At 44.1% G+C, this 12,800-nt stretch overlaps 1 protein-coding gene across 1 annotated transcript in view; it reads right to left on the reverse strand.

The window, feature by feature from the left end:
* Nucleotides 1-11,695: 11,695 nt before the first annotated feature.
* Nucleotides 11,696-12,800, reverse strand: part of LOC133373459 (uncharacterized) — a 65,943-nt gene continuing 64,838 nt past the window's right edge. The window contains exon 12 of the mRNA XM_061603239.1: nt 11,696-12,591. Coding sequence (XP_061459223.1) covers nt 12,269-12,591 — 323 coding nt within the window. The 3' untranslated portion in view covers nt 11,696-12,268. The remainder of the gene's footprint in view (nt 12,592-12,800) is intronic.

Below are 12,800 nucleotides of genomic sequence, written 5' to 3' on the forward strand. Positions count from 1 at the left end.
CTCGATTGAGCCGTATGTCTATCCCTTTTCACACATGGGATTGATTGTATTTGATATTAACCCTACACAAAATGTTGTTGTTATGTCCCTTCAAGTCGATTACAACTTATGGCGACCCTATGAATCAGTGACCTCCAACAGCATCTGTCGTGAACAGCCCTGTTCAGATCTTGTAAGTTCAGGTCTGTGGGTTCCTTTATGGAATCAATCCATCTCTTGTTTGGCCTTCCTCTTTTTCTACTCCCTTCTATTTTTCTACTCCCTTCATGTCTTCTCATTATGTGTTCAAAGTATGATAACCTCAGTTTCCTCATTTTAGCTTCTAGTGATAGTTCTGGTTTAATTTGTTCTAACACCCAATTGTTTGTCTTTTTCACGGTCCATGGTATGAGCAAAGCTCTCCTCCAGCACCACATTTCAAATGAGTTGATTTTTCTCTTATCTGCTTTTTTCATTGTCCAACTTTCACATCCATACATAGAGATCGGGAATACCATGGTCTGAATAGACCATGACAGAATAGACACAGAATAGATCCATTAAAATGAATGGACCTAAGTCAGCCATGCTCATTAATGTCAACGGGTCTAGTTCAGAGCTTGGAAAAGTTACTTTTTTTGAACTACAACTCCCATCAGCCCCAGCCAGCATGGCCACTGGATTGGGCTGATGGGAGTTGTAGTTCAAAAAAGCAACTTTTCCAAGCTCTGGTCTAGTTTGAGTAGGACCAATGCTGAATACAACCCATGGAGTTGTATATACATGGGGAAGGACTGGGCCCTTACCTTCCTGAAAAGACCAACAATTAAAAAGAAAAAAAATCTTGCCAAAGAACGGACAGTGTTATTTCTAAGTGAAAAATTAAAGTATTTCGCCACTTTGATCAAAATCATCATCTTTTTCTTTCTTTCTTTCTTGGATGGTTTCAGACAGCTGCAGCTTTCAGCTCTTCAGGTGTCAAGCTAGCTGGTTCTAATTTTGACACAGATATGCAAATGTATTTTTCATGGGAAAAGCATTCTCCTTTCACCCTCTTGGTGCTCGAAATGAATGTCCATTATCAATTCTATGATCTGGCAGTATCTGTGTGGAGTATCAATGGGGGTGGCTAACGTGGTGCCCTCCAGATGGCTGTTGGACTTCAGCAATCATCGTCCCTGAATGTTGGCCATGCTGGCTGGGGCTGATGGGAGCTTGAGCCCAACAACATCTGGAGGGCACCCCATTGGCTACCCTTGGTGCAATTTGGTCTACATTGGGAATATGCATAACTCTCTCCTGTTGAAATCAGTGGAGCTTTAAGCATGCTATCCTATGCTCTGTGTATTTGGGAAAGGACCATAGCTCAGTGGTAGAGCATCTCCTTTGTGTGCAGAAAGTCCCACGTTCAATTCCCGGCATCTCCAGGTAGGGATAGAAAAGGGAATTCCTATCTGAAACCATGAACAGCTGCTGCCAGTCAGTGTACTGATCTAGGTGGACCAATAGTCTGACTCTGTACAAGGCAGATTCCTCTGCTCCTATGCTGTCCACTTTCCTGGTAACAACTCAGTGGGGCTTCCTTCTCAGTAGACATGCATAGGATTTCAGCCTAAAGTGCTTTGCTTTGGTTGGATCTTGCCTGTTCTCTGCACATTGAGGCTTAAGAAGAGTGGAAGAGCCAGATGGATATGCAGCAAACTACATTTTCCCCATATTTCTCATTTTTTAAAAAAATCTATGGATGTCAATTGATTAACATTGACTTTCACTGGTGAATTAAGGAAACCTTTACTTGACTAATCTCCCAAATAAATTGATTAAAACCCAGCTTTTGTCCTCTCCTGCTCAAAGTTTTCCTTTTTCTCAGCTTACAGAAACGTGATACTACAGTTTGCTCAACATCTCCCCAGTTGAATTGTTATTATATATTATACATTCCCAGGATGCCTCACTTTGATTGTGTGTGTGCATGTGCGCATGTGCACGAGAGAGAAAGAAAACATTGGGTTGTATTCAATGTTAGTCATACTCAGAGTAGACTATTGCAATTAGATCACCTAACTAGCATAAGTCCATTAAATTGAATGGGTCTGCTTAGAGTAGAACAACCCATTTTTTCTAACCATCTTCTACATTTCCGTCAACTGTTGGGTTGTATCCCATGCTAGTCCAACTTAGAGTAGACCCATTGAAACTAATGGGCCTAAGTTAGTCATACCTATTAATTTCAGTGGGCCTACTCTGAGTTGAACTAGCACTGAATATAACCCCTAGTGTGTTTATATCAATCTTCACAATCAGATCAGAAATAAGGCTATATAAATACAATGCACCATAATTTTAAGTGCAGAACAACATTCAAAGCAAGGTATAACATACATGCAATTGGCTCAAGTGCAATTTTTGTAGGACTACCTTTATTGTTTAATGTACATTGTTTAATGTACAATTACACAATTGTTTTATTGGAATTTAATGCCCTATGATTATCTAGTTGTCTAGGGATGGGGAAGAAATTGGATTTTGTTTGCATTTTCATGAGAAACTACCTAATTCACACTTCTTTATCCAATACGTGGACCAAAACACATCTTCTTTTGACATTCACACGTCTATGAATTTTGTGATGAAGTTCTCCAGATGGGAACCTTATGACAGGTCCACACTATACATTCAAAGCACATCCAACACATATTTAAAGCACACACCTTCCTTCAAAGAATTCTGGGAATTGTGGTTTTCTCTCACAGAGCTACCAATTCCCAGCACAATAGTTCCCATGATTCTTTGGGGGAAGTCAAGTGCTTAAAATGTGCACTGGATGTGTTTTAAATGTATGGTGTGGACAACCAAAATCAACACATTCATCCATCTCTTAAGTAAATAAGTATACATATATACAGGATAACAAATGACCTAAGTAGCCCCTTTCAAATGATCCTTCCAGCTTCAGATGGTTAGTGGCCTCCTTGTTTTCAGAGCCACTGACAAAAATGTTGCCACCACCTATGACATCCATCAGATTTTGTCTTTCAGCATGTAGTTAACATAAAATTGAGCTGGCCTTCTTGGTAGTTTGGCCAGTAAAGGGGTAATCATTTGGTGACTTCTGCAGCATAAAGATTAAGACACAAAAGAACATGTCCTACAGATTCCACCTGCTGGTTGTTACAAGAGCAAACCCTCAAGCAACTGAGAAGGCAACCTGTACAATTTGCTTGCTATTTCATAGATTATATGCAACTGAATTGACTGAAGATGCCCTTTGAGATGATACATCAGGGATAGGAGACTGGCCTGCAAACCAGATTTGGCCCAATATGGCTCCCATTTGGGCCTGTGAGGCTCTTTCCCCAAACCATGCCCACCTGCCCTGCACCTGAGGTCATATGTAGCATCAGGTGTGGGGCAGGTAGAGACATGACTCAGTCTCCCAGCTGATCCTTGCAGAAAGCACAGTTGAAGCCACCACCCATCAGCTGATGGTGCTGAGTTTAACTCTGCTGGACCAGCTACATGACCCAGTTGCCCATGGAGAGCTCAACTGGGCAGCTGATCCCTGCCAAAAGCAGCTTTGCCAGCCCTCTACTTGGTGTTTTGCAGAGCACAGGGCTGGAGAAGCCCCTAGCACTGCTGTTCCCAAGCACCTGAGAACCAGCTGGCTGTTGGGCATTTGGGAAGCACTGTAGAAGGAACTAATCAGCCTGTTAATCATTCGACATCATCAAAAAGGTTGCCCACCCCTGCTTTACATGAGCATATTGGTGGTAATGAGAAACAGGATCATGCACATCTGCCGTGGCCTCCAGACCTGAAAGAGGCCCCATCTGTACAGCTAAATGCATATAGGTCTTTCTCTGTGCAGTTGGGTTCCTTGACAAATCAGGGATCCCAGTTGCATGGAGAAGTTCTGTGTATGTACACACAAGGGGTCTTTTCAGACCTTATTATGAGTACCTGGAGGTGAGGTACATATGACCCACAGCCCCGTGTGTCCATAGAACCAAGGACACCTCTAGGTTTGAGGAAGCCCTCTGAAAAGTATCCTTCATTGGTGGGACATTCCAGGCTTACCTAGCAGCGGTGGCAACAAAAGAGACAGTATGCTTCTGAATACCAGTTGCTGGAAAGGGCAGGAGGGGACCTGTTGTGTTCAGGTCCTGCTTGCTAGGCATATGGTTGGCCACTGTGAGAACAGGATGCTGGAATAGATGGGCCATTAGTCTGATCCAGCAGGCTCTTCTTATGTTATGTCCAGTGTGGGATGCCGAAGAGCATTGTTGGGAGATGATGGCACATATTGTGTTGAAAGACGAGCAGGCAGTGTTTGGGTGGAGCCACCCTCCCATCATCGGAATAGCTTCCACTTACCAAGACAGGCCTGGGACAGGCCGGGGCTGCATGGACACAGTAGTGGAGCCAATCCAGTGCTTCTGCTGGTGTGTGTGCCCCAGTCCAGCCCCAGCCAGGTAGACTGCAGTGACACCAGTGAAGGGAACTCATCATGTCAGCCACTGTTGTGAGCAGGTGAACTTAGGAGAACCCTTCATGCATCTGATGAAGTGGACTCTATGCCACACTAAATATATCTCAAAGGTACCACAGGACTTTCTGGGTTGTTTGCTACTGTTGTTGGGTTTGACTGATATCTTGTTGATATTATTGAATATTGCTTTCAATGTGGGTTGTAATGTGCCCACCAAGGACACCACAAAACCTGGAGCTGGCACTGCTCACCCCTTTCACCTGCCAGGCATGTAAGCTTCCTAGAACATAGGCAGCTGCCTTATACTGAACCAGACCAGTGTGGTCCATTAGCTCAGTATTGTCTGCACAGACTGGCAGCAGCTTTCCAGGATTTCAGGCAGGAGTCTCTTCCAGTCCTACCTGGAGATGCCAGGGATTGAGCCTGGGACCTTCTGCATGCAAGGCAGATGCTCTGCCACTAAGCTATGGCCCTTCCCCTGACTTCAAGTCCTTGGTGATATGAACACATGGGGCTGTGAGGTCATATGCACCTCTCCTCCAGGCACTCATAATGAAGTCTGGAACACACCTTGTGTGTACATACATAGAAACATGTGACTGTCCACCATTAGGAGCAGTGTGCAAAATGGATCCCTGTAGTTGTAAGATTGTACAAGATGAAATTTGTAGTTGGAAGGCTACACAACATGAAACTTGCAGTCGCAAGGCTGTGCAACATGGATCTTATAGATAAATGACTTTACAAGATGGGTCTTGCCAGGCATCTGGCTATGAAACATGAATCCTGTAGTTGCAAGACTATACAACATGTATCTTGTAAGACTGTACAAGATGCATCTTGTGATTGCAAGATTCTGCACGGAGCAGTGGGTTGGATTGGATGACCTGCAGGTCTCTCCGAACTCTAAAATCCTATGGTTTTAATCATAGATTTTTGTGGACTTTACTCTGATCCAACAGAGCTGTTCTTCCACGTTTCTTGTTTTAATCTGCTGAGACAAAGCTCGACAAAAAAACCCCCGTAAACCAAGTTTAAGATCAAAGGGCATTTTATGTACCTCTATAGATTTCCCAACGTAGATCCAACTTTAAGGCTTGTTCACATCATGTAAAATAGCTATTCAGTGAAAGAAAACAAATTAATTAATTGTTGCTGTGCAAGATGTGAAATCAGGTGGTTTGTGTCTATTGGGGTGTATGTGTTTTCCAGTTATGCCACGCAGCACAGCACATCCTTTTTTTCTTTTCTTTTCTGTCTTTCATGAGTCACTGGTCCCTTTACACAGTTTCACTTCTTTTTCTGGAGATGTTTGGCAGGCGGGTTCTAGTATCTGATTTGCCACTCGAGAGAGATGGAATAATTTTAGAACTGGGGAGTTCCCCACAGCCTGTGCAGCTGCACTGAAACCCAGGTGGGATGTGCACAGGGGAACAGTTTATCCTTTTGTACGTTCAGTGGTGACAGCTCCCCAAACGTTTCCTGACTTTATGGGATGCATTATGGATTAAATTCCAGTTTAGAACACCCTTGCTTTGCCAAAACAAAAAAAGTGTTCAGCAGGTGTCTAAAACACAATAGCAAGGGCATATGGCACTCTCAGTGGTACCCCTTCTGAGGAGCTGAGTTGCTGGGTAGGAATGTCAAGACAGTCAGTGGTGGCCCCCCAAAAGGGGGGACCCAAAAGGGACAAAGGACATAGATTGGGATGGGGGGAAGCACATGTTAGCATTTTGAAAGAGAAATGAGGGCTTATTTCACATTAATACCCCCACCATGAATGCATTCTCTGTGAATCAAGTCCTACTGATTTTGATGGTTAATTTTCAAGGAAGAATGCTTTGGATTGCGGCCTTCTTTTCATCTCCAGTGTATGGGGAAAGTGCCTCACCTTCAAGTAATGTCAAGCACCCAGTAGAAATGCTTGAGGAATTTGGTCTTTGTGAATTAAGGTACAAATTATGCACCTCCTGGAAAAACACATGGATTGGGACACAGATATTATTTGGACTGCACAATGCATTGTGTTGTGCTATGCCGGTGCATCTGGCAAGGATAACAAATGCAAAATAATACAAAATGTTGGGAGAAATTGCAATCAGCAAAGTTTATCAGTGTGTGGTGGTCATGTCCTCTTATTTCACAGTCTTAGACGATGGTGCTTGCAGAAATGGCAAGCATTGCACATCAAACCATTATTTCCCTATTAATAATAGTGGAATAAATGTGTAGTGTGAATGCAGAGGGAAGATATGTTAAATTCATTACCCCATCTTCCCTACCTCTCTTTGCCCTCATGCCCTTTTCTTTTTCAGTACATGCATTTTCATCTCCGATGTTCAGTTGTTTGATATATTATGCAGTGTTCAGGTTCATATACTTGTTTGTTTTTGTATCTTAGAAATAAAAACTAAAAGCAAATCAAAATGCGTTGCAAATGTGTTCTTTTGAGAGAAAACACATTTAAAAATGCCTATTTTGTGAGAAATGTGTATTTAAATCTGTATCTAAATGCAAAATGTCATGAGGATTTTTTTTAAAAAAAAAACAGGGTGAAAACAGGAAAGAATGAATGAACACATGTAAAAGGAGGTCTTTCCTCAGAGTGAGGCATTCTGGGAGAGGCAGCCCAGGACAGTGCATGCACCACCTCCACTTTTCTAGGGTGGCTAGACACTCTTTAACCCCCTTCCCCAAACTTGCAAGTTTAAAGTTTAAAGTAACGTAAACATTTCAAACAATTTTGAAAGAGAATATCTAACTGTCCTGGAAAATCAGCTGTGGTTCATGCACCCTTCCCTCTTCCATTCCTCAGAGCAAGTGAGGCTCAATGTCATCCCATCAACACTCCAACACCTCTTTAAACAGTCTTGGTGTCCCACAAAGAATCCTGGGAAGTGTAGTTTGTGGAGGGTGCTGAGAGTTGTTAGGAGAGCCCTTTTCCCCTCACAGTTGTCAGAGTGGTTTACCAGTCAGTCCCTCCTCCCAGGGAACTCTGGGAATTGTAGCTTTCTGAGGATTTCCTTAGGGAACCCCGCCTAGCACCAGCACTGAACATGTTCAGATGCTGAGTTAAGGCCTAGGTTCTTAGACAGGCCTTTGGTGTGGGCCGTTCATTTTCCTCTCCTCCTGTTGTCATGGGTTTGTCTTCGGCCACATCCACACCAGACATTTATTCCACTTGAAACAGTCATGTTTAAAGAATCCTGGGAACCGTAGTTTGTGAAGGGTGCTGAGAGTTGTTAGGAGACCCCTATTCCCCCCACAGAGCTACAATTCCAAAAGTTCCTGGGAAGATAGTCATTTTTATGCACACTTTCCCCAAATATGTGCATTTTTGTAAACAGTGGTTGCAGAACTGCATTGCAAAATTCGGATAAGTGCAAATTTCAAAGCATGGTTGTGTTTCAGTTCTCATATTGTATTGGGAAGTGCAAATTTGAGAGCTTTGAATGAGGACTGAGTAAAAAATCTCTCCTGTCCATAGTTTTGAGCTGTAGAGGGCCAGTGTGGAGTAGCTAGAATGTTGGATCAGGACATGGGAGACTGGGGCTCAAATCCCCTACTCAATCAAGAAGCTCACTGGGTGGCCCTGGGCCAGTCACTCTCGCAGCCTAACGCACCTCACAGGGTTGTTGTGAGGATAATAGCGGGGAGGTGGAGAGCCACATACACCTCCATGTGCTCCTTGGATGAGAGTTGCAATGTCAATGTAATAAGTTATAAATCAAAGTAAAGATCAAGCTGTAGGATAATTGCTTCTTTCTAGTATAACCAGATGAACAAGCACCCTCTGGGCATTTCTGTTTGTGGAGGGCAGGTGACTGCAGAGTACAGAAGACAAAGTAGACCACTAAGCAGTGCGCATGGGCGTGTACATCGGGGCAGGCCACACTTGGCTAATAATCCTTGGTGTGTAAAGCGATGTGTTACAAGTTATTTTTGTCTGTGAAACATCGGAGGCTCTGCTGCTCTCGTCCGTTGTGGAATCAAGCCATGAGCTTCAATAACACCAGCTTGCTGAGCAGAACAAAAGCAGTGCACCTTGCTGTAACTCCCCCCCCTCCAACCCCCCAAATAGCTCAGCCTAACACCTGCAGCAAGGCAATGATGAGCTGGCCCTAAATCTACGCACATACACTCCTACATACTGCATGCCATCTCTTCCTTCCTGCTCAACCTACATCAGGTTGCCTGGGCCCCTCCTGAATCTCCTCTTGCTAAGTCTTCTCACATCTTGGTTGCGAATGGATGGAGCTATTCTCGGAACTGAAAGACCATTTCTTTCCATTGCAGTCACTTCCGTCCACGTCTTCTCTTTCGGCTCTGAGCTGTTCATGCATCTCACAGCTGCCCGCATGAAGCCACAGGAAATCCCCCTTCAGTTAACCGTCATTGGCGGTGCTAGTTTCTGATCGTGTTGGGCCGGATGACACGTCAGCACCTGCCACAGAATCGTAGTCTTGTCTACGTGGCCTGTTTGGTTTGGTCACACATTCCTTGTGCAGATCAAAAACAGTATGTGCCTAAGATGGAAGGATGTATGCGAACCTCAAATTCTATAGATGGCTTAGACTATGTTGATTTTATAGAAGTACAGCAAAGGTTCACACCTTTAAACTCTTTTAAAAACTCTTTGTTTTCAGTGTTTACTTTTCTAAGCCAGTTGTTTCTGAGTGGGCCAAGTTCAAGCACTTTTGAGCTCCACTGATGTCAATGGGAGAAATCTGAGTGTGTGCTGAAGCTCTCCCATTGAAATCAACCGTAGCTAAAAATGATTAGCGAGTGATATTCAACTAAATCATAGACCCATTTTACCCCATTGATTTCAAGATGTCTACTCTGACTAACTTTGGATATCACCCATTGTCTTTAATGGACTGGATTTCTTCTTTTTTTAAAAAAAGATATCCAGTTCTCACAAATGCCAAACTCCATAGCTGATTTTGCTCCTTGAAACAGCCCAGTTGGTAGTCAGAGTTCCCTGGAAAGACAAACTGATGGTTAAACAACTCTGGGAACTGTCACTCTGTGAGGGGAATAGGGGTCTTCTAACAACTCTCAGTACCCTTCATAAACTACAGATCCCAGGATGCTTTGTGGGAAGCCATGATTGTTTAAAGTGGTATAAGGGTGCTTTAACTGTATAGTGCAGATGAACATAAGAACATAAGAACAGCCTGCTGGATCAGGCCAGTGGCCCATCTAGTCCAGCATCCTGTTCTCACAGTGGCCAACCAGGTGCCTGGGGGAAGCCTGCAAGCAGGGCCTGAGGGCAAGAACACTCTCCCCTCCTGAGGCTTCCAGCAACTGGTTTTCAGAAGCATGCTGCCTCTGACTAGGGTGGCAGAGCACAGCCATCATGGCTAGTAGCCATTGATAGCCCTGTCCTCCATGAATTTGTCTAATCTTCTTTTAAAGCCATCCAAGCTGGTGGCCATTACTGCATCTTGTGGGAGCAAATTCCATAGTTTAACTATGTGCTGAGTAAAGAAGAAGATGGGGCCTAAGTGTAAAGGTGATTTGACAGGTGTGGGTGTGTGGGCACGGGGCAGAGGCTGAAGGACTGGAATGCACTGCACTTTCCAAGCAAGCACCACTAGCACAGCAAGCAAGAGCGGGGTGATACATCACTTCAGCATTCTCTCTTTCCCACAGCACTGTTTGGAGAGTGCCATTAAATGATTCCCTCTGATTAGAAGCTAAGACTTGACAGTTACCAAAGAGGTCTCCTCATCCTGCTGTTTTCCATATATATCAGAGGTAGCCATTGTGGTGCTTTTCAGATGCTGTTGGACTCAATCTCCCATAATCCCTGGCTATTAGCCATGCTGGCTGGGGCTGATGGGAAGTGTAGTCCAACAACATCTGGAGGGCACCAAGTTGGATACATTAGTGATATGGCAAGCTTGGGGAGAAACTTTTGAAAGTTTGCACACACAGCATTTTTAAAGCATCTGCGTCTCCAAAGCATCTCAAAGTGCTTTAGACATCCCTGTTTTTCTTTGGGGTGCTTCAGAGAGATGCCACTTCGGCTTGGTCAGGGCCTGAATCTGTCCAAAGTATCCCCTCTTGGGATTTGTCTGAATCTTTTGCACACTCTTACTAGATAGGCTTTTGGACTAATCCAAAACTTACGTTAAGTGTATCTCTTGCAGTGTTCATGGGATATGGTTTCCTAGGCATAAGAAGGAGGCTGATTTCTATAGGCACCACAGCATGCAGAGAGAGGATATTTAACCCTTTCTGCCTCTGCTGTGATCATAACAAATATTGCCATCCGCGAGCAGTTGGCAACAGCAATAAATCTCCCGTAGGCATCAATGGGAACTTTTTCTTCTGTCAATGGGAGCTTTTTTTTCTTTTTTGGTGTGATCATGATAAGAGAGGGTAGGATTCAAACTCCCCTCCCTGTGCACTGAGGTGCTGATGACAAGTTGGACCCCTCATACCTAGGATTAAAAGACCCCACAACCCGACAGTGTTGCAAGCAACTATCTAATATGTCGTTATGCCTGACGTGCCCCCGTTTTGGATCCAGTCCTCTCGGCACAGGGACAATGAATTTGCTATTAGAGTACTGTTGAACTCATGTCCTGCTTATGGGCTTCCCATAGGCCAGTCATTCCCAACCTTTGGGTTCCCAGATATTGCTGGACTCCAATTCCCATCATTCCTGACCATTGGCCATGCTGGCTGGGGCAGATGGGAGTTGAAGTTCAGCAGCACTTGGGGACCCAAAGGTTGGGAAAGGCTGCCATAAGCATCTGGTTGGCCACTGTGAGAACAGAGTGGTGGACTAGGTGGTCCTTTGGCCTGACCCAGAAGGGCTCTTATGTTCTCATGCTTTCGCTGGGTCCAACCAACAGCATTATTGTTTCATGTATAACTGAATACTGTGACAGAAAGTGAGTATTAAGTAGAGCCAGTGGCCCAGCAAAAATTAAATACTTTTAAATGCCAATCACTAAAGCATAGCTTGCCTCTTCCATTAAGTGCTTAGGTTTGACTGGATTGTGCTCCCATTACTTTACTCCCCTTATTAAATCTTTCAGAGCTTTTTCGGTTAACAATTGAGGACGTTGCAGGCCTCTGTTACCATTTCTCTGCTGACCAATCGAGTGAAGTCTTGATTTCCATAGGCATAGTCAGATGCTGGGAATCACAGTGCATTGATAATACTTGGAAGATATTTATGCTACAGTTCACAGCACACAGAAAAAAATATTGAATGATAACTGTTTAGATTTTATTTGCAGGTTATGGAAGCAACATAAGGGTCCAAAAAGGGAGGGGGTAAGCATAATAAGGGAGACTGCGATGACTGAATGCTTCTGTGAACATCAGTGTACTAATTAGCACGAGGCTGTGTCAAAGACTCAGGGTTGTACCCAGAGTATCGCTAAGTTAAAGCCACTTAAGTTTTGTGCTGGCGGAACATGGTTGCGCAAGAGAATGCATAAGCAGGTTGCTGGTAACTTGGTTGCACAATAGATTGCACAATGCTTGATGCAACGGGTTTCCACTAGCACAACTGTTGGGTTGGATTCCTCTGCTGCGCGATATTAAAACTCACCCGTCTGCTAGCGCAACAGCCCTTGTGCAAGTGAACAGAGTACACTGGATACAGCCTAAGAAAGCAGAAAGAATACCGAGGAGAAAACATAATGGGTTGCAAAAGTATCTGGAAATGGTATTGTATTTGCTACTGATCCAGCAGCACTATGGGAAATTTCCAGAATGAATGATCCCAACTTTCCAAAGATTCAGGAACTGGCAGTGACGGTAAACAGCAAAGAATTACGAACACTCCAGATGATTGATTGCCTTCTCAAAGTTCTCCCCTTCATGTGTAACTTGACACGTGTAGATTTCGTGTCTCTTCCAATCGGTGGCATTCATGGACAGGTAACTGCTGGCCGCAAAGAGGTTGTTGCTGTGTTTGGTTGGTCTACTTGTCTGCACTCCCTCTGAGATCTCAGTGCCGTCAGCTTTCCAGGTGACTTGGGCTGTGGCAGGATAATAGCCGTCCACCAGACACACTAAAGTGGCCTTCTTTTGGGTTTCTATCTCCTCAGAGGATGGAGGGAAGAGATGTATGGTAGGAGGAGTCTTGGCTTCAGCTGAAACAATACAATTTAGAGGCTGTGAGCATATCCACCTAAATGTCCAAGTAAACTAGATCAGAATAGGGCAAAGAGTGAAAGAGTCAGAGGGCACTCATAGATTTTATTTTGTGAAACATTTATTGTAAGAAAGCGTACCCTTCCACTAAATCAGATATGGGGAACCTGTGGCCCTCCAGATGGGGATAAACTCCAACTCCCATTAT

The sequence above is a fragment of the Rhineura floridana genome, chromosome 19 (genome assembly GCF_030035675.1).
Source record: "Rhineura floridana isolate rRhiFlo1 chromosome 19, rRhiFlo1.hap2, whole genome shotgun sequence".
NCBI classification, from domain to species: domain Eukaryota; kingdom Metazoa; phylum Chordata; class Lepidosauria; order Squamata; family Rhineuridae; genus Rhineura; species Rhineura floridana.